This window comes from Rana temporaria, chromosome 2, assembly GCF_905171775.1.
Source record: "Rana temporaria chromosome 2, aRanTem1.1, whole genome shotgun sequence".
Classification (NCBI taxonomy): domain Eukaryota; kingdom Metazoa; phylum Chordata; class Amphibia; order Anura; family Ranidae; genus Rana; species Rana temporaria.
Window position 1 is genome coordinate 372192869 of NC_053490.1, and position 27105 is coordinate 372219973.

Below are 27105 nucleotides of genomic sequence, written 5' to 3' on the forward strand. Positions count from 1 at the left end.
CCTCCCTTCCCAAAAATCAGTTTGCGCTGTAACGAATCACAGCACAGTGATTGGACACAAGAGGCGGGATTTATGGTTTCTCCAATCACAAGCAGGGGGCGGGGATTGTGCTCCTCCAGGCATTCCCAGCCAGGACAAGTACTGTCAGTGAGTAAAGCAGTGATGTGGCGGCCTTTTTTGGGGGCATCAGATTGGCCCGGGGGGGGGTGGCTGTGTCCGTTTCATTCCGGGACACTGTATTGTTCTGGAATGAAGGTGCCTGGGACAGACCTGCAAAATGCGGGACTGTCCCGGGCAATCCTGGGACACGTGGTCACCCTAAAATTGGCCTATCCCCCCACCTTATGAGCTGTACCCACCCAGCGATTGGAGGAGACTCCATAAATATTCAGGCCTAATCTCTGTTCTTCCACCATCTAAGTTCTAGAACCCTCCAACCTGTTCCAGAAGCCAGGGGGAGGTAACAGAGACTTGGCCCTTGGAGCTCTAAACGGCACAACAATTAACCCTAGCTCCTCTGCCTACAACTAAAACTACATTTCCTACTCTGTACACCTGAGGATGCTAGTGTTATAAAGATGGCTATGCCAAGTGGTTTAAGAACCATCCAGCTACCATCAGATAGAAGCCAAAACTCAGGGAATCCCCTAGAAACCTCTACATGGACCCTGGTTGAGCATGACTGCTATAGTTTTTTTTTAAACATATTATTTAAAAAAAAAGTTTCCAAAAATAAAAGCAATTGTACAACCAAAGGAATACAAACTTATCTATGAGACATATAGTATAATTCTATTAGCTAGATTCAGATAGACTGGCATATCTTTGAGAGGGCGTAGCGTATCGCAGAGAGGCAAGTGCTGTATTCACAAAGCACTTGCCTCCTAAATTACGGCGGCGTAGCGTAAATGGGCCGGCCTAAGCGCGCCTAATTCAAATCTGGAACAGGGGTGCGTGTTTTATGTTAATGACTGGTGACACGACGTGATTGACGTTTTTAACGAACGCTGCATGCGCCGTCCGTGGACATATCCCAGTGTGCATTGCTCCAAAGTACGCCGCAAGGACGTATTGGTTTCGACTTGAACGTAAATTCCGTCCAGCCCCATTCACGGACGACTTACGCAAACGACGTAAAATTTTCAAATTTCGACGCAGGAACGACGGCCATACTTAACATTGGCTAGGCCAGCTATTTGTTCGACTAACTTTACGCCGGAAAAAGCCTTACGTAAACGACGTAAAAAAATGCTCCGGGCGCACGTACGTTTCTGAATCGGCGTATCTAGCTCATTTGCATATTCTACGCTGAACTCAACGGAAGCACCACCTATCGGCTAGCGTAAATATGCACCCTAAGATATGACGGCGTAGGAGACTTACACCGCTCGTATCTTAGCCTAATTTAAGCGTATCTGGTTTCCAGAATACACTTAAATTTACGACGGCATAACTGTCTCTGAATCCAGCTATATATCTATAGGGTACTATTACAAGATAAGTGATCAGACCAGGAGCAGAGGGTTCTTTTGTGTACTAATAATAGCCCATTAATAATACAGAAATAATTTTTGGCTATACAAAATACATATATAACAAAATACACATTAAAATGGCATGTATTGTGGACATTGATTTAAAAAAATAATAATGATCACCTCCTTTTCCCAACATATACTGTATATACAGCATGAACTACAGGCTGGGCTATATATAATATCCTTCTATGCAGCAGACCTGTAGTATGCTAGCTTATCTATTTATCTATGTTCATTTTTACTCCAAGCCAGAAGTAGGACACATGCAACTAATGACCAGAAAGTCAAAAGTACCTATGTAATACTGTGCTGGTCCACATCATGACTCCACAAATGGCCCAATCACAGTATGCTTTCTGCGCTGATATACACTGAGCAAAATTATAAACACAGCACATTTGTGTTTGCCCCTATTTATCATGAGTTGAACGCAAAGATCTATGACTTTTTCTATGTACACAAAATACCTATTTTTCTCAAATATTGTTCACAAATCTGTCTAAATCTGTGTTAGTGAGCACTTCTCCTTTTCCGAGATAATCCATCCACCTCACAGGTGTGGCATATTAAGATGCTTATTAGACAGCATGATTATTGCACAGGTGGGCCTTGGGCTGGCAACAATAAAAGGCCACTCTAAAATGTGCAGTTTTATCACACAGCACAATGCCACAGATGTTGCAAGTTTTGAGGGCGTGTGCAATTGGCATGCTGACTATAGGAATGTCCACCAGAGCTGTTGCCCTTGAATTGAATGTTCATTTCTCTATCATAAGCCGTCTCAAAAGGCGTTTTAGAAAGTTTGGCAGTACATCCAACCGGCCTCACAACCGCAGACCACGTGTAACCACACCAGCCCAGGACCTCCACATCCAGCATCTTCACCTCCAAGATCGTTTGAGACCAACCACCCAGACAGCTGCTGCAAAAATCGGTTTGCATAACCAAAGAATTTCTGCACAAACTATCAGAAACGGTTTTAGGGAAGCTCATCTGCATGCTCGTTGTCCTCATTGGGGTCTCGATCTGACTGCAGTTTGGCATCGTAACCTACTTGAGTGGGCAAATTCTCACATTTGATGGCGTCTGGCACTTTAGAGAGCTGTTCTCTTCACAGGGGAATCCTGGTTTTCACTGTACAGGGCAGATGGCAGACAGCATATATGCTGTAGAGTGGGTGAGCGGTTTGCTGATGTCAGCATTGTGGATCAAGTGGCCTATGGTGGTGGTGGGGTTATGGTATGGGCAGATGTATGCTATGGACAACAAACACAGGTGCATTTTATTGATGGCATTTTGAATGCACAGAGATATTGTGACGAGATCCTGAGGCCCATTGTAACACAGTCATCTACGACCATCACCTCATGTTGCAGCATGATAATGCACGGTCCCATCTTACAAGGATCTGTACACAATTCCTGGAAGCTGAAAATATCCCAGTTCTTGCATGCCCAGCATTCTCACATGTCATCCTTAAGCATGTTTGGGATGCTCTGGATCGGCCTATATGACAGCATGTTCCAGTTCCAGACAATATCCAGCAACTTTGCACAGCCATTGAAGAGGAACGGACCAACAATTCACAGGCCACAATCAACAACCTGATCAACTCTATGTGAAGGAGATGTGCTGCACTGCGTGAGGCAAATGGTGGTCACACCAGATCCTTACTGCTTTTTGTACCCCCCCCCCCCCCCCCCCGTGCCAGAAATTATATATTTAAATATAGTGCAATCTATATACAACCCCCCAAAAGGGAGGATGGTATATGCAAAATATACAAATAAAAGCTGCTCCTCAGTTTACAGGGGTGAACTGTGTACATGAATATATATGTGGATGAGGGCGCTGTGGTTCAACATGTGAACCACAGTGCCCTCATCCACATATATATTCACATTTTAGAGTGACCTTATATTGTGGCCAACCTCAGGCACACCTTTGCAATAATCATGCTGTTTTATCAGCATCTTGATATGCCACACCTGTGAGGTGGGTCCCGCTGTCTGTGTCGATGGATGCAGCAGCAGGGCTTGGGAGTGAGCATGCACAGTGCCCCCATGGGAAGTGACTTCCTGTGGGGGCACTGGGAACAGAGAAGGAGCCAGAAGCGCTGGGTACCCGAGAAGAGGAGTGGCCGCTCTGTGCAATTTCATTGCACAGAGCAGGTAAGTATAGAGTAGAGCTGCACGATTCTGGCTAAAATGAGAATCAGATTTTTTTTGCTTAGACTAAAGATCACGATCGGCGTAACATCATCTTTCATATTATACCAACTAGTGTGCTAACTTTTCTGTTTAGTTTTCTTTTAATTCATTAAAATTTATTTTTTCCTAAAATATTGTGTTTGAAAGACCGCTGCGCAAATACAGTGTGACACAAAATATTGCAACAACTGCCATTTTATTCTCTAGGGCCAATGCTAAAAAATATATTTAATGTTTGAGTGTTATAAGTAATTTTCTAGCAAAAAATATTGATTTTAACTAGACAGTTCATTCCTTTGACCAGTGTGATATGGATCATCTCATTATCCTGTATTGCATAGCACCTATCTATTACACTTCATGCACAATGGCTCTCCATTATGTGTTGTAACTCACTGCTATTAAATTGTTATCTCTGGTAAACGCAGTGCCCCATGCCACTCTATTGCACAGAGGGCCTCATTTCTCTCAGCCGCATGCAGTGTTTTAATCATTTTGTGGAGCAACTGCTGGCAGGATGTGAGAATTTTAAATATTAATATCAAGTGTTTCAAACAGAATATTATATTTAGTCCTGACCACAATAAATACATGTACATAATATATATATATATATATATATATATATATATATATATATATATATATATATATATATATATATATATATATATATTAGTAGGAGTCCTAGAGAATAAAATAGCGGTCGTTGCAATTTTTATGTCATACAGTATTTGTGCAGTGATTATTCATACACATTTTTTTGGGGGAAGAAAATACACTTTAATGAATTTGAAAAAAAAAACACAATATATAACCCATTTGTTTTGTAAAATATGAAAGATAATGTTACGCAGAGTAAATAGTTCCCTAACATGTCATGCTTTAAAATTGTGCACGCTAGTGGAATGGTGCCAAACTACGGTACCTAAAAATCTCCATAGATGACACTTAAAAAAAACTCTACAGGTGACTAGTTTAGAGTTACAGAGGATATCTAGTGCTACAATTATTGCTCTTGCTCTGACGTTAGTGGTGATACCTCACATGTGTGATTTGGACACTGTTTACATATGTGGACGTGAGCTTACTTATTTTATTAAATCATTTTTATATTTTTACACTGCCCCCTTAAAAAAAAAAATTTTTAGCACTTGCATTCCTATCACAAAGAAATGTAAACATCCTTTGTGATAGAAATAAGCAGTGGCAGGTCCTCTTTATGGACGGATCCTGGGTCAATAAGACTCCACATCTCTCCTGTACAATTTAAAGCATTAGATCAAATGTAAATATTGATCTAATGCTTTTTTTTTAAAAAAAACACTACTTCGGTCCTCCCAGATCTTAGAGATGAGCGGAGGCCATCTTTCCTTTGCTTATCTCTGTTACCCCATGATTATCGTGGTCAGCTCACAAAGGGGGACACAGGAAGTGACGGGATCAGCCAGGTTTACAGTTTAGAGAGGGACAGATTAGACAGCACAAGCACTGTGCTGTTTAATTTGCTATACAGGAATAGGATCTTTTCTTTTAGGGTTACAAACACTTTAAAACATTTTTCCACAGAAAACTGGAGAATTTTCTGTTGTAAACAACATCGAATAGGCTAACATTCGAACAAATTAATGGCCATTATATAGAAATTATATGTCACAGTGCATGATTGCCATTGAATATGATACAAGTTCATTGAGGGAACCATGAATGCCAACATGTACTGTGACATACTGAAGTAGAGCATGATCCCCCTCCCTTTCGAGACTGGGCAGCAAGGCAGTATTCCAACATGATAACAACCCCAAACACACCTCTGCCGACCACTGCCTTGCTAAAGAAGCTGAGGGTAAAGGCGATGGACTGGCCAAGCAAGTCTCCAGACCTAAATGTTATTGAGCATCCGTGGGGCATCCTCAAACGGAAGGTGGAGGAGCGCAAGGTCTCTAACATCCACCAGATCTGTGATGTTGTCAACGAGGAGTGAAAGAGGACTCCAGTGGCAACCTGTGTAGCTCTGGTGAACTCCATGCCCAAGAGTGTTAAGGCAGTGCTGGAAAATAATGGTGACCACACAAAATATTGACAATTTAGGCCTAATTTGGACATTTTCACTTAGGGGTGTACTCACTTTTGTTGCCAGCAGTTTAGACATTAATGGCTGTGTGTTGAGTTATTTTGAGGGGACAGAAAATGTACACTGTTAGGCCCCGTACTCACGACCAAACATGTCTGCTGAAACTGGTCCGCGGACCAGTTTCAGCAGACATGTTTGGCCGTGTGTAGGCACGAGCGGACCAATTTCGGGCGGATCGGACAGGTTTCCAGTGGACAACTGTTTCCTGGACTTGCTTTAAAACAGTCCGCTGGAAACCTGTCCCCCCGACATGTACGGTCGTCTGTACAGACCTACCGTACATGTCCGGCCGCCCGCCATCCCTTGCATGCGTCGAATGACTTCGACGCATGCGTGGAAGCATTTTAAAGGCAGGCCGCCCACGTCGCCGCGTCATTGTCGCGGCGACACCGCGTCATCGACGCGGCGACACCGCGGACACGCCCCGCGTATTGTTTACGCGCGGACCTCTGTTCGATGGTGTGTACAGCCATCGAACAGAAGTCACCGGGCAGACATGTCCGATGAAAACGGTCCGCGGACCGGTTTCATCGGACATGTCTGCTCGTGAGTACAAGGCCTTATACAAGCTGTATACTCACTACTTTACATTGTAGCAAAGTGTCATTTCTTCAGTGTTGTCACATGAAAAGATTTACAAAAATGTGAAGCGTGTACTCACTTTTGTGAGATACTGTAAATGTGGGATCCCTATGGAAACCACTGAACTAGGCACTGCTACTACAGTGATTGCCACTAGCTTCGGAGTCCCGTACCAAACGACTGATCAATCGCTCGGCCCAGGTGCTATCCAGGGGAAACTTTGCATTTCCCAAATGAATATAAAGCATTCTGTGTGTCAGGTCACCTGTGGCCAGGTGACAAGTGCACCCTGTAGGGGTCAGGGATGCACCACAGGGAAGTGAACCCTATAGCCGACTACTACTGGCAGGGAGGAAGCGTAACCCAAGATCACCCAGGGCGCGGAGTCTAAGACCCAGTTTTGTATTCACCAGAGCCTTTGATGGTAAGGATGGTCTTGGCCGCAACTGGGTCCAGGTCGCGTTCCCGGGATTCCCTAAGTCACACTCCGCAGGGAGAAGGGGGAAGCAGCCAGCAGGACAAACAATGGTGATGGACAGGCCGAGGTCAGGGCAACAGGCAGACAAGGATAACCGTGGAACATGCAAATAGTCAGGGGCACAGGCAGACAAGGAAGTCGGGGACAAGCCAAAACGGTACACGGAAAGATGATCGTAGCACTCTGCAAACAAGAACTAGCAAACTACACTGCAGACAGGAACTAAGCATAGGAACACTGTTGAACAGCACTGCAGACCTGTAGAGAAACGGTTAATATAGGCTTCCTGGGATGGACTAGGGTGGAGCCATACAGGAAGAGGAAGTGATAAAAAGGGAAACCAGAACAGGGTCAGCCTCTAATGAACACATGGAGATCAGGTAAGCAGACAGACTTGATGCATATTCATGACACTGTGATTGGAGGAGGTGGAGAGGTAACGTGGTGAAGTAACAATCTCCACCTCATCCAATCAGAGAACACTTTGCATTCATTAAGAAAATGGAAAGTATTCTCTGAATGACACACGTGCAGAGCAGGAAATTTCCTGTGTTTATTAAGCAGCAGTGGCACAGGACCCGAAAAATTGTAGCACAAACCCAGTCCTGTTGGCTCCTGCTCCCTCGCAGTCAGGTGCGGTAGAGTGTTCCTGACATCATAATGTCCATAGACCGTGTCTGGACGTGAAGACGTCAGGAATAGTCCACCTCTGGACGTGGGGAGCGTGATTTTCTGGAGGATCGGGTGAGTATAGGCTCTGTGTTCACCCCTAGACAAAATGGGCAGTTAATCCATGCAGTGCAGGCACAACCCCACTGCATTGGGAAAAAAAAGTTGGGCTGATGTTTTTGAGATGTTCGGGGTTATGAAAGAGTGCCACTAAACACCAAAGCTGCTAAAACCTAGTATCCGTGTTTTAACTTCCACAGGGTTTCTTTCGACGAACATTGCGGATGAGGCTTCAGTATGAATACTGTAATCGTAACTGCAAGATACAGAAGAAGAATCGAAACAAATGTCAGTACTGTCGATTTCACAAGTGTCTAAACCTTGGCATGTCCCATAATGGTAAGTAATGTGTACATGTTGCTAAGCATTATGTTCATAATCAAAATGCAAGTCTGCATTTAGGCATCAAAGCATTTTCTATACACTGGAACGAATGGTTTAATTTTTGATAAAACTAAATATCACGGGCCGGATAGAGAAAGATGCGCGCATCTTTCTTCCGGCGTAACGTATCTTCCGATACGTTACGCCGCTGTAACTCTGGGCGTAAGTTCTGTATTCAGAAAAAACTTGCGCCCTAAGTTACGGCGGCGTAACGTATGTGTGGCGGCGTAAGCCCGCCTAATTCAAATGGGGATGTTGGGGGCGTGTTTTATTTAAATTGTACTTGACCCCGCGTTTCTGACGTATTTTTTGAACGGCACATGCGCCGTCCGTAAAATATCCCAGTGTGCATTGCTCCAAATTATGGCGCAAGGACGTATTGGATTCGACGTGAACGTAAATGACGTAAAGCCGTATTGGCGAACGACTTACGCAAGCGATGTAAAAATTTCAAAACTTGGCGCGGGAACGACGGCCATACTTAACATTAGCTACGCCTCATATAGCAGGGGTAACTATACGCCAAAAAAAGTGACTTTCTTACTCAGCATACTATATTCCACCCTAGTGTTTACTAATAAGAGCTACGTGGAAGGAGAGTGTCATTTACCACTGTGTATACACCCACATGTGTCACTATAGTAATGTGGGCTGTATAGATAAGAAAAAGAAGGAACTAAGGAGCTTAGAAGGGAATGGAAATTGAGCATGCTTATTAGAGGACACCCACTGGTCTACACAATCTCAGCCTGAAGTGGGGACCCAGAGAAGATGGGAGGGACAGCTCAATGCAGGATCAACCAGGTATATTTCACTCCACACAAAACAAAAGCTTTAGTGGTTTTGTGAGTATGAACATTCTGTTATATAGCATGTAATGAGAGTTTACCCATACTCTGGGTTTAATGACACATCAAACCCGAAAAACAAACAAACAGTCAAACCTGAAAAAAAACAAAAAAACCCTGTAAGACAAAGGCATAATGAGCTAGAATGCAGCATCGCATACAAGCTCATTATGAAATACTTACTTAGATCTCCGTTTCGTCAAATAGCTGACTTCTTCCAGGGGCACGAGCGGCGTGCTGACTCACCGCTATTTATTCTCTATCACATCGAGGAACACCCAGTTTGGAGACCAAACTTTTAAAGCATAGGGCCAGTTTACTGTCCTTCAGACTTTAAAGGGGCCGGACTGTGGTCATCGGGAATAGAAAATGTCTCTGCATCAGTGGAAGTAAACAATGCCCCATCTTTGGTGTCAGTGAGTGGAATTGTGCCCCATCATTAGTGTCATTGAGCCCCATTGTTGGCGTCATTGGGAGCAATTGTGCCCCATTGCTGGTGTCATTGGTAGAAATTGTGCCCCATTGCTGGTGTCATTGGTAGAAATTGTGCCCCATTGCTGGTGTCATTGGTAGAAATTGTGTCCTTTCGTTGGTGTCAGTAGATGAAATATTGCCCCAAAGGCCAGATAAAAACAATCGCCCCAGGCTGTAGTTTGGAGACCCTCCTAAAGCGTTGAACATCGACATCGATTTGAATTGTTTTTTGACAAATTTTTGAGAGTGATATTCTGATGCTCCTTGATTAAGGTTTTTTATTATATGATCTATTTGTTAAAATTGTCGAGTGTGGAGTTTGTAGATTGCCCATACATGAGGAATGAATGGTCTAGAGTACCCTGGAAAACGTTTTCGGATCCGAGGTTTGGCACATTTTTTTTATTTTTTTCAAACAAGTTTATTAGGAAAAAAAATTGAGAACCCTGAAGCCCCATACACACTATTAGATTTTCTGCAGATATTTGTCTTCAGATTTACCAAAACCATGTAGTGCAAGAGCCTGTCTGATGCAAATTGAAACTCTAAGGGCCTGATTCCCAAAAGAGATACGCAGGCGGAACTGCTGTTCAGCCTGCTTATCTCTGTGCCTAACTTTGGAAACGATCCTCAAAAGGCTTTTTCCAAAGTTAGGCAGAAAATCTGACATGTGTAAGACACTTACACGGTCAGATCTTAGGATGCAGTACCGCATCCGCCACTGGGGGCATTTCTCATTGAAATGCAGCTTTGAGTATGCAAATGAGGACTTAAGCAGATCCACAACGCTTTTCAGCACTGTGATTTCTGCGTAAGTTCCGATTTTGCTTGCGCAAAACTAGGGCTGGTTTTACAATGTGGAAAGTTAGTCACACCATGTAAAGGCCCATTCAAGCGACGGCATTTGGTATGCATTCCTGAGGGAGAACTCCACGGCAATTTTTAAATTCAAAACCGGCATGGGTTCCCCCCCAGGAGCATACCAGGCCCTTAGGTCTGGTATGGGTTGTAAGGAGACCCCCCCTACGCCGAAAATTCGACGTAGGGGGTACCCCTACAATCCATACCAGACCCGTATCCAAAGCACGCTACCCGGCCGGTCAGGAATGGGAGTGGGGACGAGCGAGCCCCCCCCCTCCTGAGCCGTGCCAGGCCGCATGCCCTCAACATGGGGGGGTTGGGTGCTCTGGGGCAGGGGGGCGCACTGCGGGCCCTCCCACCCCAGAGCACCCTGTCCCCATGTTGATGAGGACAGGACCTCTTCCCGACAACCCTTGCAGTTGGTTGTCGGGGTCTGCGGGCGGGGGCTTATCGGAATCTGGGAGTTCCCTCAAATAAGGGGGCCCCCAGATACCGGCCCCCCACCCTATGTGAATGGATATGGGGTACATCGTACCCCTACCCATTCACCTGGAGGCAAAAAGTTAAAGTTATTAAACACACAACACAAGGGTTTTTTAAATAATTTATTATTCTGCTCCGGAGGCCCCCCTGTCTTCTTTATTAGCTCTAATACCAGGGGGGGCTTCTTCTTCCGCTTTCCGGGGGTCTTCTCCGCTCTCCGGGGGGGGCTTCTTCTTCCGCTCTCCGGGGGGGGATTCTCCGCTCTCCGGGGGTCTTCTTCTATCTTCGCCGCTCTCCGCTGTTGACTCGGCGAACCCCGGTTCTTCTGCAGCTGTCCGGTGCCTTCTTCTTCAGCGCTGGCTGCCTGCTATCTTCGTGTGTTAGCTCAATTACTAGCAGGCAGCCATCGCGGTCTTCTGTGACGTCAGGTTCTTCTCTTCTGTTCTTCTCCCCTCTTCCGATGTTGACTCGTCGCCTCTTGTCACTGCAATGATGGAAGCGCGCCTTGCATCCCATTTATCTAGGCATCACCGTCCCATCATGCTCCGGCAGGTACCCACGTGGTGGGTGCCTACCCACGTGCACCCACCACGTGGGTACCTACCGGAGCGGAAGAAGAAGCCCCCCCTGGTATTAGAGCTAATAAAGAAGACAGGGGGGGCCTCCGGAGCAGAATAATAAATTATTTTAAAAACCCTTGTGTTGTGTGTTTAATAACTTTAACTTTTTGCCTCCAGGTGAATGGGTAGGGGTACGATGTACCCCATATCCATTCACTTAGGGTGGGGGGCCGGTATCTGGGGGCCCCCTTATTTGAGGGGACTCCCAGATTCCGATAAGCCCCCGCCCGCAGACCCCGACAACCAACGGCAAGGGTTGTCGGGAAGAGGTCCTGTCCTCATCAACATGGGGACAGGGTGCTCTGGGGTGGGGGGGCCCGCAGTGCCATGTTGAGGGCATGCGGCCTGGCACGGCTCAGGAGGGGGGGGGGCGCTCGCTCGTCCCCACTCCCATTCCTGACCGGCCGGGTAGCGTGCTTTGGATACGGGTCTGGTATGGATTGTAGGGGGACCCCCTACGTCGATTTTTCGGCGTGGGGGGGTCTCCTTACAACCCATACCAGACCTAAGGGCCTGGTATGCTCCTGGGGGGGGGGGAACCCATGCCGTTTTTTTCTTTGAAAATTGGCATGGAGTTCTCCCTCTCAGGAATGCATGCTGAGAGACGCTGTCATTTTTTTTTATAATTATTTGTTTTCCCGGCGCGTATATTTTTTTTCACCCGTCGCAACTTTAGTGTCCCTTCGCAATCCACAAAGCCCGGCGTCAATTACGTTCGCGCGCTGCACGTCGGGAAAATTACGTCACACGCATGCGCAGTACGGCCGGCGCGGGAGCGCGCCTCATTTAAATTTTAAACGCCCCCCGGAGAGGAGGACCGCCTTGCGACGGAGGCACTTAAGTTACACGGCCTGAAATTTCTAGGTAAGTGCTTTGTGGATCAGGCACTTAGGTAGAAATTTTAAGTCAGTGTAACTTAACTGCTGAAAGTTAAGTTAGGCAGCTTTTTTGGGAATCAGGCCCTAAAAGCCCATACACACGATCGGATTTTTCGACAACAATTGTGTGATGGCAGGGTTTTTGTCGGATAATCCGACCTTTTGTACGCTCCATTGGACAATTCTTGTCGGAATTTCCGATAACAAATGTGGGATAGCATGCTCTCAAACTTTCCGACAACAAATGTGTTCCGTCGGATTATCCGATCGTGTGTACACAAGTCTGTTGAACTAAAATCCAAAGTACAAACACGCATGCTCCGAACCAGTGCTAACCATAAGACAACATTAGCAGAAGTTGCCCAAAGGGTGGCGCTAAAGAGCAGAAAAAACACTTAGTTTCGTGTATGTTGGCTGAAAAAGTTCTGCCGTCTGTATGCAGAACAAGTTCACGGCCAACTCCCTTCGCATGGAAATCTGATCGTGTGTTAGGCCCCATACACACGATAGAATCCATCCGCTGAAAAATCCCAGCGAATGGGTTTCAGCGGATAGATCCTATGGTGTGTACACTCCAGCGGATCTGTTTCCGCGGATATTTATCCCCTGGGATGGATTCCAGCAGATAAATATTTGCTGACATGCTAAACAAATCTATCCGCTGGAATCCATCCCAACGGATGGATCCGCTGGTCTGTATAGACTCACCGGATCCATCCGTCCGAAGGGATCCCCCGCATGCGTCGTAATGATTCGACGCATGCGTGGAATTCCTTATATGACAGCGTCGCGCACGTCGCCGCGTCATAATCGCGGCGACGGCGCGACACGTCATCGCCAGAGGATTTCGGCGCGGATTTCAATGCGATGGTGAGTACACTCCATCGCATGGAAATCCGCACAAATCCTTGAGAGGATTTATCCGCGGAAACGGTCCGCTGGACCGTATTCGCGGATAAATCCTCTCGTGTGTATGGGGCCTTAGGCCTCGTACAGACGACTGGACTGTTCGCTGAAATCAGTCCGCCGGACCGTTTTCAGCGGACATGTCCGGCCGGAGATTTCTGTCTGATGGTTGTACACACCATCATACAGAAATCCGCATGGACAGACGTGTCCGCGCCGTCGCCGCGGCAACGTGCGCGACGCTGGAAGGTCAATGCTTCCACGCATACGTCGAAGTGATTCGACGCATGCGAGGGATGGCTGCCGCTTGGACATGTACGGTGAGTCTGTACAGACGACCGAACATGTCCGACGGACAGGATTCCAGCGGACATGTTTCTTAGCATGCTAAGAAACATGTGTCCGCTCGAAAACGGTCGGGTGGACAAATGTCCGCGGACCAGTTTCAGCAGACATGTTCGGTCGTCTGTACGAGGCCTTAGAGGCGTATGACTACACTATTAGGAAAATCTCAGGATCTGTGATCTCAACCTCATATACCACTCAGCCTACCATTGCGCCACAGTTACCGGTCTAGAATCCTAGTTGAATTCAAATGAGCTATGAACAAGATATGCTAGACTACGATATTTCCGTTTATATTGAAAATTTGTGAGTTAATACTGTAGTTGAAGATTTTTTTAATAAATCTGAGTTCTACCTTTGTGATTCACTTCTAATGGCTGGAAATCGTTGTTGATGCCTACTTTGCCAAACATGAGAATGTGAGTAATTTGGTGAGTTTCAACCGAATGGGGAAGTGGTTGCACAGTCTCACATGGTGTGGTGTGATATTTATTCTAAAGACACATCTACTGAATGTTACGGATCATCAGTTTGACTAGGTGTGATTTCAGACTACTTTGAGAATATACTATATTTGTTTATTGTGTTCCATTTATATTTAGGTGAGGGTGAGATCACTCTTTCACATTTTAGCGCCGCTATTAACCTCACATGTTTTAGGTGATTTTGGTTGCAAGACTACACTATTATTGATCTTTTGGGACTTATTTTTGTATGACATATATGGAGTTTTTTTATTTTATACATAGTTTTCTGGATGCATATTTCTTTTATTTTTGCACGTTGGATTAGCTGGATATTTGTTTAATGCGGTAAGGTGGTAACACATTACAAATAAGTATATATGAAGTAGTGCTGTTAATTTTCTTACACCATATCTATTAATTAGGAATAAAAGAGTTGAACTCGCAAAACTATTAGCAGGCGGGCAATAGATCCATCATGACTGATTTTTCATACTACACTATGGCCCAGATTCTCGTATATGGGCGTAAAACTGTGCGGGCGTAACGTATCTGATTTACGTTACGCCGCCGCAAGTTTTACAGGCAAGTGCTTTATTCACAAATAACTTGCCTGTAAAGTTGCGGCGGCGTAGGGTAAATCACCCGGCGCAAGCCCGCCTAATTCAAATTAGCCGGGTAGGGGGCGTGTAGTATTTAAATTAGGCGCGTTCCCGCGCCGAACGTACTGCGCATGCGCCGTCCGGAAAATATCCCAGGGTGCATTGCTCCAAATGACGTCGCAAGGACGTCATTGGTTTCGACGTGAACGTAAATGGCGTCCAGCCCCATTCACGGATGACTTACGCAAACGACGTAAATTTTAAAATTTTGACGCGGGAACGACGGCCATACTTAACATTGGTTGCCCCTCATATAGCAGGGGCAACTTTACGCCGCGCAAAACTAACGTAAACGTCGTAACTTCACTAAGCCCTTTGAGAATCTGGGCCTATGAGCCTTGCGCTGGTTTTCTTTATAAAAAAACAAAGGTGTTCCTGAAGCTCCCCCTTCTGGCAACCTAGCAACATTGATTCACAGTTACTTTTGGAGAGATGCTTCTGTATACTGTAGTGTAGGGATGAGCTCCGGCGTGTTCGCACAGTCCACATGCAGAGCCCGCCAGGAAGTGTGCACGGCGCTGCGCTAATCACAGGCAGGGAGACATTGTCCCGATGCTCGGCTGCAGAGATTGGGAAATGTCTCCCTGCCTGTGGTTAGTGCAGCGCTGTGCAGACTTCCTGGCGGGCTCTGCACGTGGACTGTGCGAACACGCCGGAGCTCATCCCTAGTGTAGAGCAGTGGTTCTCAACCTCAGTCCTTGAGTACCCCAAACAGGCCATATTTGCAGGTTTTCCTTTATCTTGCACAGGTGCTTTAACTACTTCAGCCCCGGAAGAATTTACCCTCTTCCTGACCAGAGTACTTTTTGCTATTTGGCACTGCATCGCTTTAGCTGACAATTGCGCGGTCGTGCGACGTGGTTCCCCCATTGACGTATTTTTTTCCCCACAAATAGAGCTTTCTTTTGGTGGTATTTGATCACCTCTGCGTTTTTTTATTTTTTGTGCTATAAACAAAAAAAGAGCGCCAATTTTGAAAAAAAAGCAATATTTTTTACTTTTTGCTATAATAAATATCCCCAAAAAAGATATAAAAAAACAATAATTTTTTCTCAGTTTAGGCCGATATGTATTCTTCTACATATTTTTTGTAAAAAAAATCACAATAAGCATATATTGATTGGTTTGCGCAAAAGTTATAGCGTCTACAAAAGGGGATAGTTTTATGGAATTTTTATTATTATTTTTCTTTTATTAGTAATGGAGGCGATCTGCGATTTTTATCGTGACCTGCGACATTATGGCTGACACATCGGAGACCTTTCACATTCACGAAACAGCTTGAAATCACAGCACCTCTTTGTGAGCAGTAATGCAACTTCTATTGTTGTATTATATAACTAAAAGTTAGGGTTCACTGACAGTAAATAGTTTATCCATCTTCTATTCTAGTTGGAGGAGGGGGTGCCTGTTAAACAGGGCCAGGACGGTAGGGCGGGCAGGAGGGATAGCCGCCTCGGGCGCAGGTATCATAAGAGGTGGGGGGGTGCCACTTGCAGAGTTCCTGCCACTACAAGCTGACAGTGGTAGTGACAGCAGCATCACTACTCCTGTCAGATTAGCGGGGAAGTCACAAGTAGCTTGGCGCGGGATGTCACAAACAGTTTAGCTCAGGATGTCACAAACAGCACTGTCACAAGCCAAATCTGGAGAGCAGAAGAGAGTTGGAAGGAGGTGGGGCTGTGCTCTCCTCTGCTCCTGCATCTGGACTTGGCAGGGTTTTCAAACCTGTAAAGTCCCGATCTGACAGTCAGTGGTGTCCCCACCTGTGATTCCATACCCCCAGGAGCATCTCTCCCCTGGTGGGGGGGGGGGGGATTTGTGTTAGGAGGGGAAATTGGGGGGGATGTGTGCTAGGAAGGGACATCTTTGGGCAGAGATTTGTGTTAGAAAGGGGTATTTGAGGTGAGGAGTTGTGCACATGGGGAAATTCGGGTGAGGGGGCGGGTTTGTGCTATGAGGAGGGATTTGTGTCAGCTCTGTGGGAAATCTGCAAGTTGTGTCACCAGTGGCTGCTGTCCTCCTGCCCAAACATGGAATTTACTCTGGCTAATTAATTTGGAAAATCCTCGAAATTTGATTTTGAGTATGACCAGCTTATGTCTGCATGTCTGGGAACTGTGGGCCAGATCCACAGCCAGCGGGTGTAACTTAAATATTCGGATTTAAGTTACACCGCCGGAAAATTTCTACCTAAGTGCCCGATCCACAAAGCACTTACCTAGAAATTTTCTGCGGTGTAACTTAAATCCGGCCGGCGCAAGGCGTGCCCAATCTAATGGGGCGAGTCCCATTTAAATTAGGCGTGCTCCCGCGCCGGACGTACTGCGCATGCTCCCAACGCGATTTTCCCGACGTGCATTGCGCGAAATTACGTTACGCAGAGTTTTGTGAATTGCGCCGGGTAAAAAAAGTTGCGTCGGGAAAAAAATGAGATGCGGCGGGGAAAAAAATAAAATAAAAAAAATTTGACAGCGTCGCGGGAAAGAAGGGTCTACTTTTACATGGTCTACTAACTTTACACTATGTAAAAGTAGCCCTAATTTTGCATTTGCAAACTAACAACTTACGGAGACTTCACGAAGGGAAACCGCTTTGTGGATCTCCGTAAGTGCTAATTTCCATACCCGACGCGGCATTTCGACGAGAAATGCCCCCAGCAGCGGCCGAGGTACTGCATCCTAAGACCTGAGAGTGTAAGTCCCTTACACATGTCGGATCTTCTGCCTATCTATGAGAAACTGATTCTGTGGATCAGTTCCATAGATAGAAACAGGGATACGACGGCGTATCAGTAGATACGCCGGCGTATCCCTTTTGTGGATCTGGCCCTGTATTCTTAGAAACGCGCGCATGCTCAGAATAAAGTATGAGACGGGAGCGCACCCTTGGTAAAAGTAGCGTTCGTAATGGAGATAGCACATTTGTCACGCTGTAACAGGCTGAAAAGCGCGAATCGTCTCTCACCAAACTTTTACTTAACACGCAGTAACATGATATTAGTAAAAGCAGCCCCAAGGGTGGCACCAGTGGAATCAAACTTCCCCTTTATAGTGCCGTCGTACGTGTTGTACGTCACCGCGTTTGAGAACAACGAGATTTTGTCTTGACAGTGTGTACGCAAAGAAAGCTTGACAAGATTCTTGACAAGCCTGACAAGAAACTCGTCGAGGAAAACGCCTTTTTTATTTACGACGAGATTCTCGGTCGTGTGTACGAGGCCTGAGTGATAAAAACTGTCAGGAAGTTCAACGCCAACATCTTTCAAAACTGAAATATCAATTTTGGGTGTACTAACTCTTTATCATTAGACTATATATTAGTCCAATTTTGTTATTCTTAGTCTTAGTTTTTACATTTCTCTGTTATTGTCTTCCAGCAATTAGATTTGGTCGAATGCCTGAAGCAGAGAAGAAGCGCCTGGTACAGACATCAGCAGTGGATTCAGAAACGACTGAGTCCCAGGTGTCAGATCTGCTGGCACTATCCCAGCAAATTCATTCTTCTTACATGAACACTTTCACTATGACAAAGAAAAGAGCACGGGACATTCTAACTGGCAGGAGTAGCTTATCGGTGAGGACCAAAGAAATTTGCTGACTAAAAAGAAAATGCAAACTAACCTACTAACCATGGGGCAAGGTATTTACATAAATCAATAGTTGCATTGCTTAATTAATATATAAAAAATACCACTTCACTAGAATAAATTTCTCTGTCTAGTTTAGTTTTTGTATTCTTCAAATTGTCAGGGCACACAGAAGTATGGCAATTGGCTATTTTCAAACTGTAATATCTGAAAGGCTTTCCATTTTACAACTTTGGTATTTTCATTATCTACCCTTTATTACATGGTCACTATTTTCTTTTCACTTTATAATGCAGGTAATGCATAGTAAAACGTAGTGTCACCTTTTGCCTTAGTTTAATTAGCTTTCACAAATGATGTTCAAGATAGGAGATCATCTGTGAGAGATTAGGGAGGCCCAGGTGTCGATGTTTTCAAATAAGAGATTGGTGAGGCTCAAGGGTCTTCTTCCATAGATGGGTGATGCCCAGATGTATTCTCTGAGAGATAGGTGAAGCCCTGGTGTCTTCTGTAAGAGACTAATGAGGCCCAGATGTCTTCCGTAAGACATAGTAGAGGCCCAATTATCTTCTGAGACAGATAGGTGAGAGCCATCTGTGAAAGACTGGTAAGGCCCAGGTATCGTTAGTATGAAATAAGTGAGACCAAAATGTCTGTGTGAGGCTTGAGAGGCCCAAGTGTCTTCCATAAGACATAGCTGAGGGCCAAAAATCTTCTGTAGAAGATAGCTGAGACCTGGGTGTCCTCTGTGAGAGACTGGTGAAGTTTAGGAATCTTCCATAAGAGATAGGTAAGCCCCAAGTGTTTTCTGTGAGAAAAAGGTAAGGCCCAGCAGTCATCTATTACAAGCATGAAAAGCCTTGTGAAAAAAGTTTAAGAAATGCTGTAGTAGATGACAACACTGTCTATGGACATTTGAGTACTGAAACAAGATTGTTAACATCATATACTACATTTTTTTTTTTTCAGCCCTTTGTAATACATGACATGGAGACCCTGTGGCAGGCTGAACGTGGGGCAGTGTGGGAGCAGTTACCAATGCAGGATCCTCCTGGAACAGAAATTGGAGTTCACGTATTTTATCGCTGCCAATGTACTTCAGTGGAGACTGTGCGTGCACTTACTGACTTTGCAAAAAATATTCCAGGATTTAGCTCTCTCTACCTCAATGATCAAGTCACACTACTAAAATATGGAGTCCATGAAGCAATATTTTGCATGATAGCCTCCCTTATGAACAAGGATGGGCTACTGGTAGCTGGAGGCCGTGGCTTCGTCACTCGTGAATTTCTACGCAGTCTACGTCTTCCGTTCTGCCATATAATGGAACCCAAATTCAACTTTGCCTCCAAATTCAATGCACTGGAACTTAACGACAGTGATCTGGCGCTCTTCGTAGCTGCTATCATCTTATGTGGTGGTTAGAACCCTCCCATTATTTAATCATATCCTACTGTTGTATTCCTTCCTCTATGTCATGTCTCTTTTCATCATATAAACTAAAAAGGGGTAAACCTATAGGATAGTTGAACTACTGGCTTTGAAATATCATGTCAGTTTTCTGCATCTCAAAATGCTTACACCTGTGGAAATGCAGGTCATTTTAGTTTTGTGGCTTCCCAGTGAAAAGATGTAACAAGAGTAATATGTTTGTTTAACTGGTTCCAGGCCGCCTTCTGCACATTTACTGTGGCAAGGTGGCCCGGCTGCACGAAACAACATACATTTACGTCGTTTGGTTCAGTAGCTTTGGGGGGGGGGGCCGTGCACGCTGCCAGAGACGCAATCTCGTGCTGATTGGCTAGAGGGCGATGTCCGCTGGCCACCCACAATCGTTCCCAGAAGTGTCAGAACGCTGTTCTGCCTATGTAAACAAGGCAGATCGCTGTTCTGTCAGAGGGAAAGAGAGAGATCTTGTGCTTCTGCTAAGCAGGAACACAAATCTCTTTTATTCCCCAGTCAAACCATCCCCCACACAGTTAGAAAGCACTCCCTAGGGACACCCTTAACCCTTTGATCGCCCCTGGTGTTAACCCCTTTCCTGCCAGTGTCATTAGTACAGTAACAGTGCATTTTTTTAGCACTGATCACTGTATTAGTGTCACTGGTCCCCAAAAAAGTGTCAAAAGTGTCAGTTAGGGGTCCGATTTATCCGCTGCAATGCTGCAGTCCCGCTAAAGAACGCTGATGGTCGCCATTAATAGTAAAAAGAATAAATAAAAATATCCCATCATTTGTAGACAGTGTAACTTTTGCGCAAACCAATCAATATACACATATTGGAATTTTTTTAACCAAAAATATGTAGCAGAAAACATATTGACCTAAATTGATGAAGTAATTAGATTTTTTAGATTTTTCTATTGGATATGTATGATAGCAGAAAGTAAAAAAATACTGTTTTTTTTTTTCAAAATTGTTTATAATGCAAGAAATAAAAACCACAGAGGTGATCAAATACCACCAAAAGAAAGCTAGATTTGTGGGGAAAAAAGGACATAAATTTTATTTGGGTACAGCATCGCATGACCACGCAATTGTCAGTTAAAGTAATGCACTGCCATATCGCAAAAAATGGCCTGATCATGAAAGGGGTAAAACCTTCCCTGGCTGAAGTGGTTAAACAGGTACTCAAAAGTTTGGTCTTGTGCTTTATTGTGAATAATTTTTGTTTGCAACAAAATTGGGGCATCCATTTGCAGGTAATAAGAATTGCATGCTTGTGACAATAGGTGTGCTCTCCCTACCACCTGCACAGACATAAACATGTAAATCTGGACTTGCATGTTAATTCACAGCCTTGAAAATGTCCAGGACCTTTAATACCCTAAGTCGGCTTAGAATGAATCAGTCAGTGGCTTGGTTCTGTAGAACAGAAGACACAAGATCCATTGTCTGGTAAATTACTCATAAATTACTAATGAAAGGTAAACCTTCCTGAAATGCAAGCAAGAAAAGAAAATAACTGGCACTGAAGCATTCATAAGAAAGTTCCAATTATTTAGGAGTTGTGAGGTACCAGACTGTCAAAGCCTACACAGTTATTTAACATAAATGAATATTGACAGTTTTAACCTGGCCATACACTAGTAGAATTATGTAACAAAATGTTCACTTTCAGAACATTTGATTTTTTCCACTTGTTAGGGGAGTGAAGTTGACCTTTTTAAAAGAGCAAGATAGAAATTCATTCATTGAGAAAAGTTTTCCAACAGTGGAAGTGGTTTTCGCTCTGGAAAGTCCGAGCATTCCAAAAAGGAATGTTAAAAGCAAAAAAACAAACAAACATTAGAAGTACTTTCCAAACGACATTTGTTATGCACGAATCCGAATTTTCATATAATTGTTCGTACAAACACTTGTTCCGAAATCTACTAGTGTATGGTCAGCTTTAGACTGCATGGCTGGAAGCAAAGAAAGAGAAATGTACAATTTTAAACATTAATAAAATATTAAAAGTATTGTCAGTGATAATTTTAGGTTTAGTTCACATAGGTGACAACCACAGAGTAATTTGAATATAGTGCAAAAGTTCATTTATTTTACAAATGCAACTTAAAAAGGTGAAACTAACATATGGACTGATTACATGCAAAGCAAGTTTGCCGTGATTTGTCATAATTGTGATGATTATTGCTTACAGCTCATAAAAAAACACAAATCCACAATCTCAGAAAATTAGAATATTACATGCACTCAATAAAACAAGGATTATACATAGAACAATATCGGACCTCTGAAAAGTATAAGGCCGCGTACACGCGATCGGTTAAACCGATGAGAACGGTCTGATGGACCAGTTTCATCGGTCCAAACCGATCGTGTGTGGGCGCCATCGGTTAAAAAAAAGCCAACTTGTTTTCAATTTAACCGATGGATTCCTAACCGATAGAAAAAAAAACGATCGTTAGTAGGCACCACCATCCGTTAAAAATCCACGCATTCTCAGAATCAAGTCGACGCATGCTTGGAAGCATTGAACTTCGTTTTTTTCAGCACGTTGTGTGTTTTACGTCACCGCGATCTGACACGATCGTTTTTTTTAACCGATGGTGTGTAGGCACGACTGACCATCAGTCAGCTTCACCGGTTAACTGATAAAAACGGTCCATCAGACCGTTCTCATCGGATGGACCGATCGTGTGTACAGGGCTTTAGCATGCATATGTACTCAGTACTTGGTTTGGGCCCCTTTTGCAGCAATTACTGCCTAAATGCGGCGTGGCATGGAAGCTATCAGTCTGTGGCACTGCTGAGGTATTATAGAAGACCAGGATGCTTCAATAGCGGCCTTCAGCTCTTCTGCATTGTTCGGTCTCATGACGCTCATCTTTCTCTTGACAATGTCCCATAGATTCTCTATGGGGTTCAGGTCAGGCGAGTTTGCTGGCCAATCAAGCACAGTAATCCCACGGTTATTGAACCAGGTTTTGGTGTTTTTGGCAGTGTGGGCAGGTGCCAAGTCCTGCTGGAAAATAAAGTCAGCATTCCCCATAGAGCTCGTCTGCTGAAGGAAGCATGAAGTGCTCCAAAATCTCCTGGTAGACGGCTGCGTTGACCCCGGACTTAATGAAGCACAGTGGACCAACACCAGTGGATGACATGGCTCCCCAAAATCAACACAAACTGTGGAAACTTCACACTGGACTTCAAGCATCTTGTAGTGTGTGCCTCTCCATTCTTCCTCCATACTCTGGCTCCTTGGTTTCCAAATGAGATGCCAAATTTGCTCTCAGAAAAGAGGACTTTGGACGACTGAGCAACAGACCAGATCTGTTTTTCTTTAGCCCAGGTAAGACTCTTCTGACATTGTGTTGTTCGGGAGTGGCTTGACAAGAGGAATACGACATTTGAAGCCCATGTCCAGGATCCGTCTGTGTGTGGTGGACTTGATGCACCGATTTCAGCCTCAGTCCACTCCTTGTGAAAGTCCCCAACACTTTTGAATAGCCTTTTCCTGACAATTCTCTCCAGGCTGTGGTCATCCCTGCTGCTTGTGCACCTTTTTCTTCCACACTTTTCCCTTCCACATAACTTTCTATTAATGTGCTTTGATACAGCACTTTGGGAACATCCAACTACTTTTGCAATTACCTTTGAGGCTTTCACTCCTTATGGAGGGTGTCAATGATGGTTTTCTGCACAACTGTAAGGTCATTAGTCTTTCCCATGATTGTGATTCCTACTGAACCAGACTGAGAGACCATTTAAAGGCTCGGGGACCCTTTGCAGGCGTTATGGCTTAATTAGCTGATTAGAGTGGGACACTTTGAGCCTAGAATATTGCACCTTTTCACAATATTCTAATTTTCAAAAAATTGTGAATTTGAGGTTTTCATGAGCTGTAAGCCATAATCATCACAATTATGACAAATCATGGCTTGAACTATCTTGCTTTGCATGTAATGAGTCTATCTCATATATTAGTTTCACCTTTAAGTTGCATTAGTGAAATAAATGAACTTTTGCACGATATTCAAATTTTTCGAGTTTCACCTGTATGTCTGGCCCATGCTGAGTACCCCTAACTGATTTTTTTTTCTTAATAGTGCCGTACACCATTACCTAATGTAGTACTTTATTCTAATGCCTCGTACACACGTACGTTTTTCCCGACGTGATTCCTCTCCAGCCTGCCTTGCATACAGACGTTCATGCCAAATCCCGCCCGACCAAAGCACGGTGATGTACAACTCGTACGACGGGACTATAAAGGGGAAGTTCCATTCAAATTGCGCCACCCTTTGGGCTGCTTTTGCTGATCCTCGTGTTAGTAAAAGTTTGGTGAGAGACGATTTGCGCTTTTCAGCCTCGTGCTTTTCAGTCCGTTACAGCATAACAAATGTGCTATCTCCATTACGAACGCTAGTTTTACCAGTAGCGCTCCCGTCTCATACTTGATTCTGAGCATGCACATTTTTTTCCCCTTGGAAAAGCATACGCACGAGCGGTTTTCGCGACGGGAAAAAAGAGAGCTGGTTCTAATTTTTTTCGGGCAGTTTTCTTGTCAGGAAAACTGCTATGGAGCATACACACGGACGGTTTTCCCAACAAAAAGCAAACATGGCAGTTTTCCCGTCGGTAAAACCGGTCGTGTGTACGAGGCATAAGAAATAAAGATGAGCGAACAGGCAGGATTTTTAATGCAGAAGAGACATGCTTTATCTCTTTTGTATTAAAGTTACTTACCAGCTCAATGCACAAATTTGGCAATGCTGCAAGTGCGGGAGTGATGTCATCTTGGCTCAGCCAATGACAGCGGCCGACAAACAAGACCTGGAAGCCGGTTACCTGAAGATCGCTGGACTGAAGGTAAGTATAGTTCTACCTTAATGCTGCATTGTGCAACCAGTTTGGGTGTATTATGCTGCAGAAATTAATCAGAATTAATTCTGCTCAAGCAAGGCCAGCGCAAGATAGATTCAGATGTGTTACTATGATTACTAAATGCACCTAAAGTGTAAGCAAAAGCACAGCTTTGTTTAATTTTAAGTTTCGGTACACTGAAGACATATTAGAACACCTGTCAGGTTTTTAGAAAACCTGTTTTGTTGACAAATGTCTAAATGAGGAATTGGAAAGATTGCCTCAGAGCCGGTTCACACTGGGGCAGCACGACTTGCTGAGCGACTTCAGAGGCGATTTGCAAAATGACTTCTGTATTGAAGTCAATACAAGTTGCCCTTAAGTCATCCCAAAGTAGTACAGGAACCTTTTTCTAATTTGGAACGACTTGAGTCGCTCCTATTAGAACGGTTCCATTGTACCGAACAGAGCACGACTTGTCAGGTGGCTGACGAGTCGCGCCTGTGTGAACCGGCTCTAATAGTTTCTGTTGTGTCTCTGGGACAAGAAGTAAAGAATAATATCCGCAACGAGACACAAGCAGAGGTGACGGCCTACCACTGTGTTGCTGCTCTGTAATTGTCCAATCAGCAGGCTGTAATGGTAAAACCTCTGTAGGTGTCTGTGTTAATTGGCTTATGTTTTCCTCAGACAGGTTTTGCATTCCCGTTAAAGTCAATGGGAATGCAAAACCTTTTTGAAGCAGGTCAAATGCAGATCAGAAGGAGGTCATATGCAGGTTAAAAGCAGTTGTCATTGAATTCTGAATAATTTCAGAAGTGTCTCAAACTAATTTCAAACAGGTGTTGTCAATAAAAACCCAAAGCCCTTCGACAGAGAAAGTGGCATCACCCTTTTTCACCTGTGCTTGATGGTTTTCAGAAGCTCATTTACTATTCTGCTTGTTGACAGGTTCTCTTCTCTGATCTATTTTAAACAGTTTGTTCTTCTGCATTCAGTATTTTCCCATTCTTCTTTCAGTCCACTTTTTAACATGATCTTTTCTCTTTTCTTTGTAGACCGTCCAGGCCTCATGAGCCCTCCACAAGTGGAAAACATCCAGGAAGGGATTTTAAGTGCTCTTCGGAGTCATCTGCAGACATCTCACCCGGATGCACCTTTCCTCTTTCCAAAGCTCCTTCACAAGATGGCTGATCTACGACAACTGGTGACAGAGCATGCTGAGCTTGTTCAGAGTATCAAACGTACCGAGTCCAGTGCATCACTGCATCCTCTTCTACAGGAGATCTATAAAGACATGTATTGATCTTACTTAGACTTGCAACCTGTTATGACTACCTGCTAATTTAGAGAGTAACTTTATAATCTGTATAGATATTACTGATATATAACTTAGATTTCTTGTATGTTAAATCAAAAGGCACTTAAATATGTCATATTGATTCTTAAATTCCTGTTTAACATAAATATTTAGTTCAAGCTCACCTTGAAGTGCAGTGAGGCCCCGTACACACGACCGAGTTTCTCGGCAGAATTCAGCCAGAAACTCGGTCGGAGCTGAATTCTGCCGAGAAACCCGGCCGTGTGTACACTTTCGGCCGAGGAAGCCGAAGAGGACCTCGGCGAGGAAATAGAGAACATGTTCTCTATTTCCTCGTTGTTCAATGGGAAATTTCGGCTCGTCGAGATCCTCGGCGGCTTCACAAGGAACTCGACGGGCAAAACAATGTGTTTTGCCCGTCGAGTTCCTCGGACGTGTGTACGGGGCCTAAGCCTTCAAGGAGATACAACTTGTCCATACTTTAAAGAGCAATTCCACTAAAATGTTATATATCTGTTTTGAATGGAGTTGGGTGGATTTAATTTCTCAATGGAATTGCTGGTTGGGATGCTTGCCCCTACAAATAAAACCACTGTCAACGACCAAACATAGCTTCTCAATTGCTCTACTCTTGTAACCCGCCTTCTTGAGTTCTCCATATATGTCTGAGACCCCATACACACGACCGGTTTTCTCGGCAGAATTCAGCCAACTCGATGGGAGACGTATACTGCTGAGAAAACCGGTCGTGTGTACACTTTTCGCCGAGGAAACCGACGAGAAAAAGAGAACATGCTCTCTATTTCCTCGTTAGTCAATGGGAAAAGTTGGCTCGCCGAGATCCTCGGCGGCTTCACAAGGAACTCGACGAGCAAAACGATGTGTTTTGCCCGTCGAGTTTCTCGGACGTGTGTACGGGGCCTCAGAATACACTACAGAGAAATGGGTAAAAATACTGCATCATGTGTCCTCTGGTAGATTCTCCATAGAAATATATAGAGAACTTACAGGCGAGTAACACAAGTAGCTTAACACAAATGGAAAGCTGTTAGCCTGTTATGCCCCTTTCACACTTATACGACTTGTCCCATGATTTGTGATGGGAAAGTAGCATGACAAGTCGTTTCCCATGATTTCCAATGACAACCATTCATATTAGTATGACTTTAAAGTAGTCCCTGCACTACTTTGGTCTGATTTTGACACCACTTACATAGGCATTCCATGAAATCATGGCCCGCGAATCGCGGGTAAATCGCAAGCCTCAAAATCACGGTAAATTCGCGCAACTTT

At 44.4% G+C, this 27105-nt stretch overlaps 1 protein-coding gene across 2 annotated transcripts in view; it reads left to right on the forward strand.

Moving 5' to 3' along the window:
* PPARD (peroxisome proliferator activated receptor delta) overlaps nt 1-25986 on the forward strand; it is a 57264-nt gene extending 31278 nt beyond the window's left edge. The window contains exons 1-5 of one of the 2 annotated variants that reach the window (XM_040337797.1): nt 2359-2715; nt 7872-8010; nt 17976-18172; nt 19155-19605; nt 25550-25986. In XM_040337797.1, the coding sequence (XP_040193731.1) occupies nt 2686-2715; nt 7872-8010; nt 17976-18172; nt 19155-19605; nt 25550-25797 (1065 nt within the window). In that variant the 5' untranslated portion in view covers nt 2359-2685 and the 3' untranslated portion in view covers nt 25798-25986. Of the gene's footprint in view, nt 1-2358; nt 2716-7871; nt 8011-17975; nt 18173-19154; nt 19606-25549 lie in introns of those variants that run through there. The other variant, XM_040337796.1, reaches the window with a different exon arrangement.
* The last annotated feature ends 1119 nt before the right edge of the window (nt 25987-27105 follow it).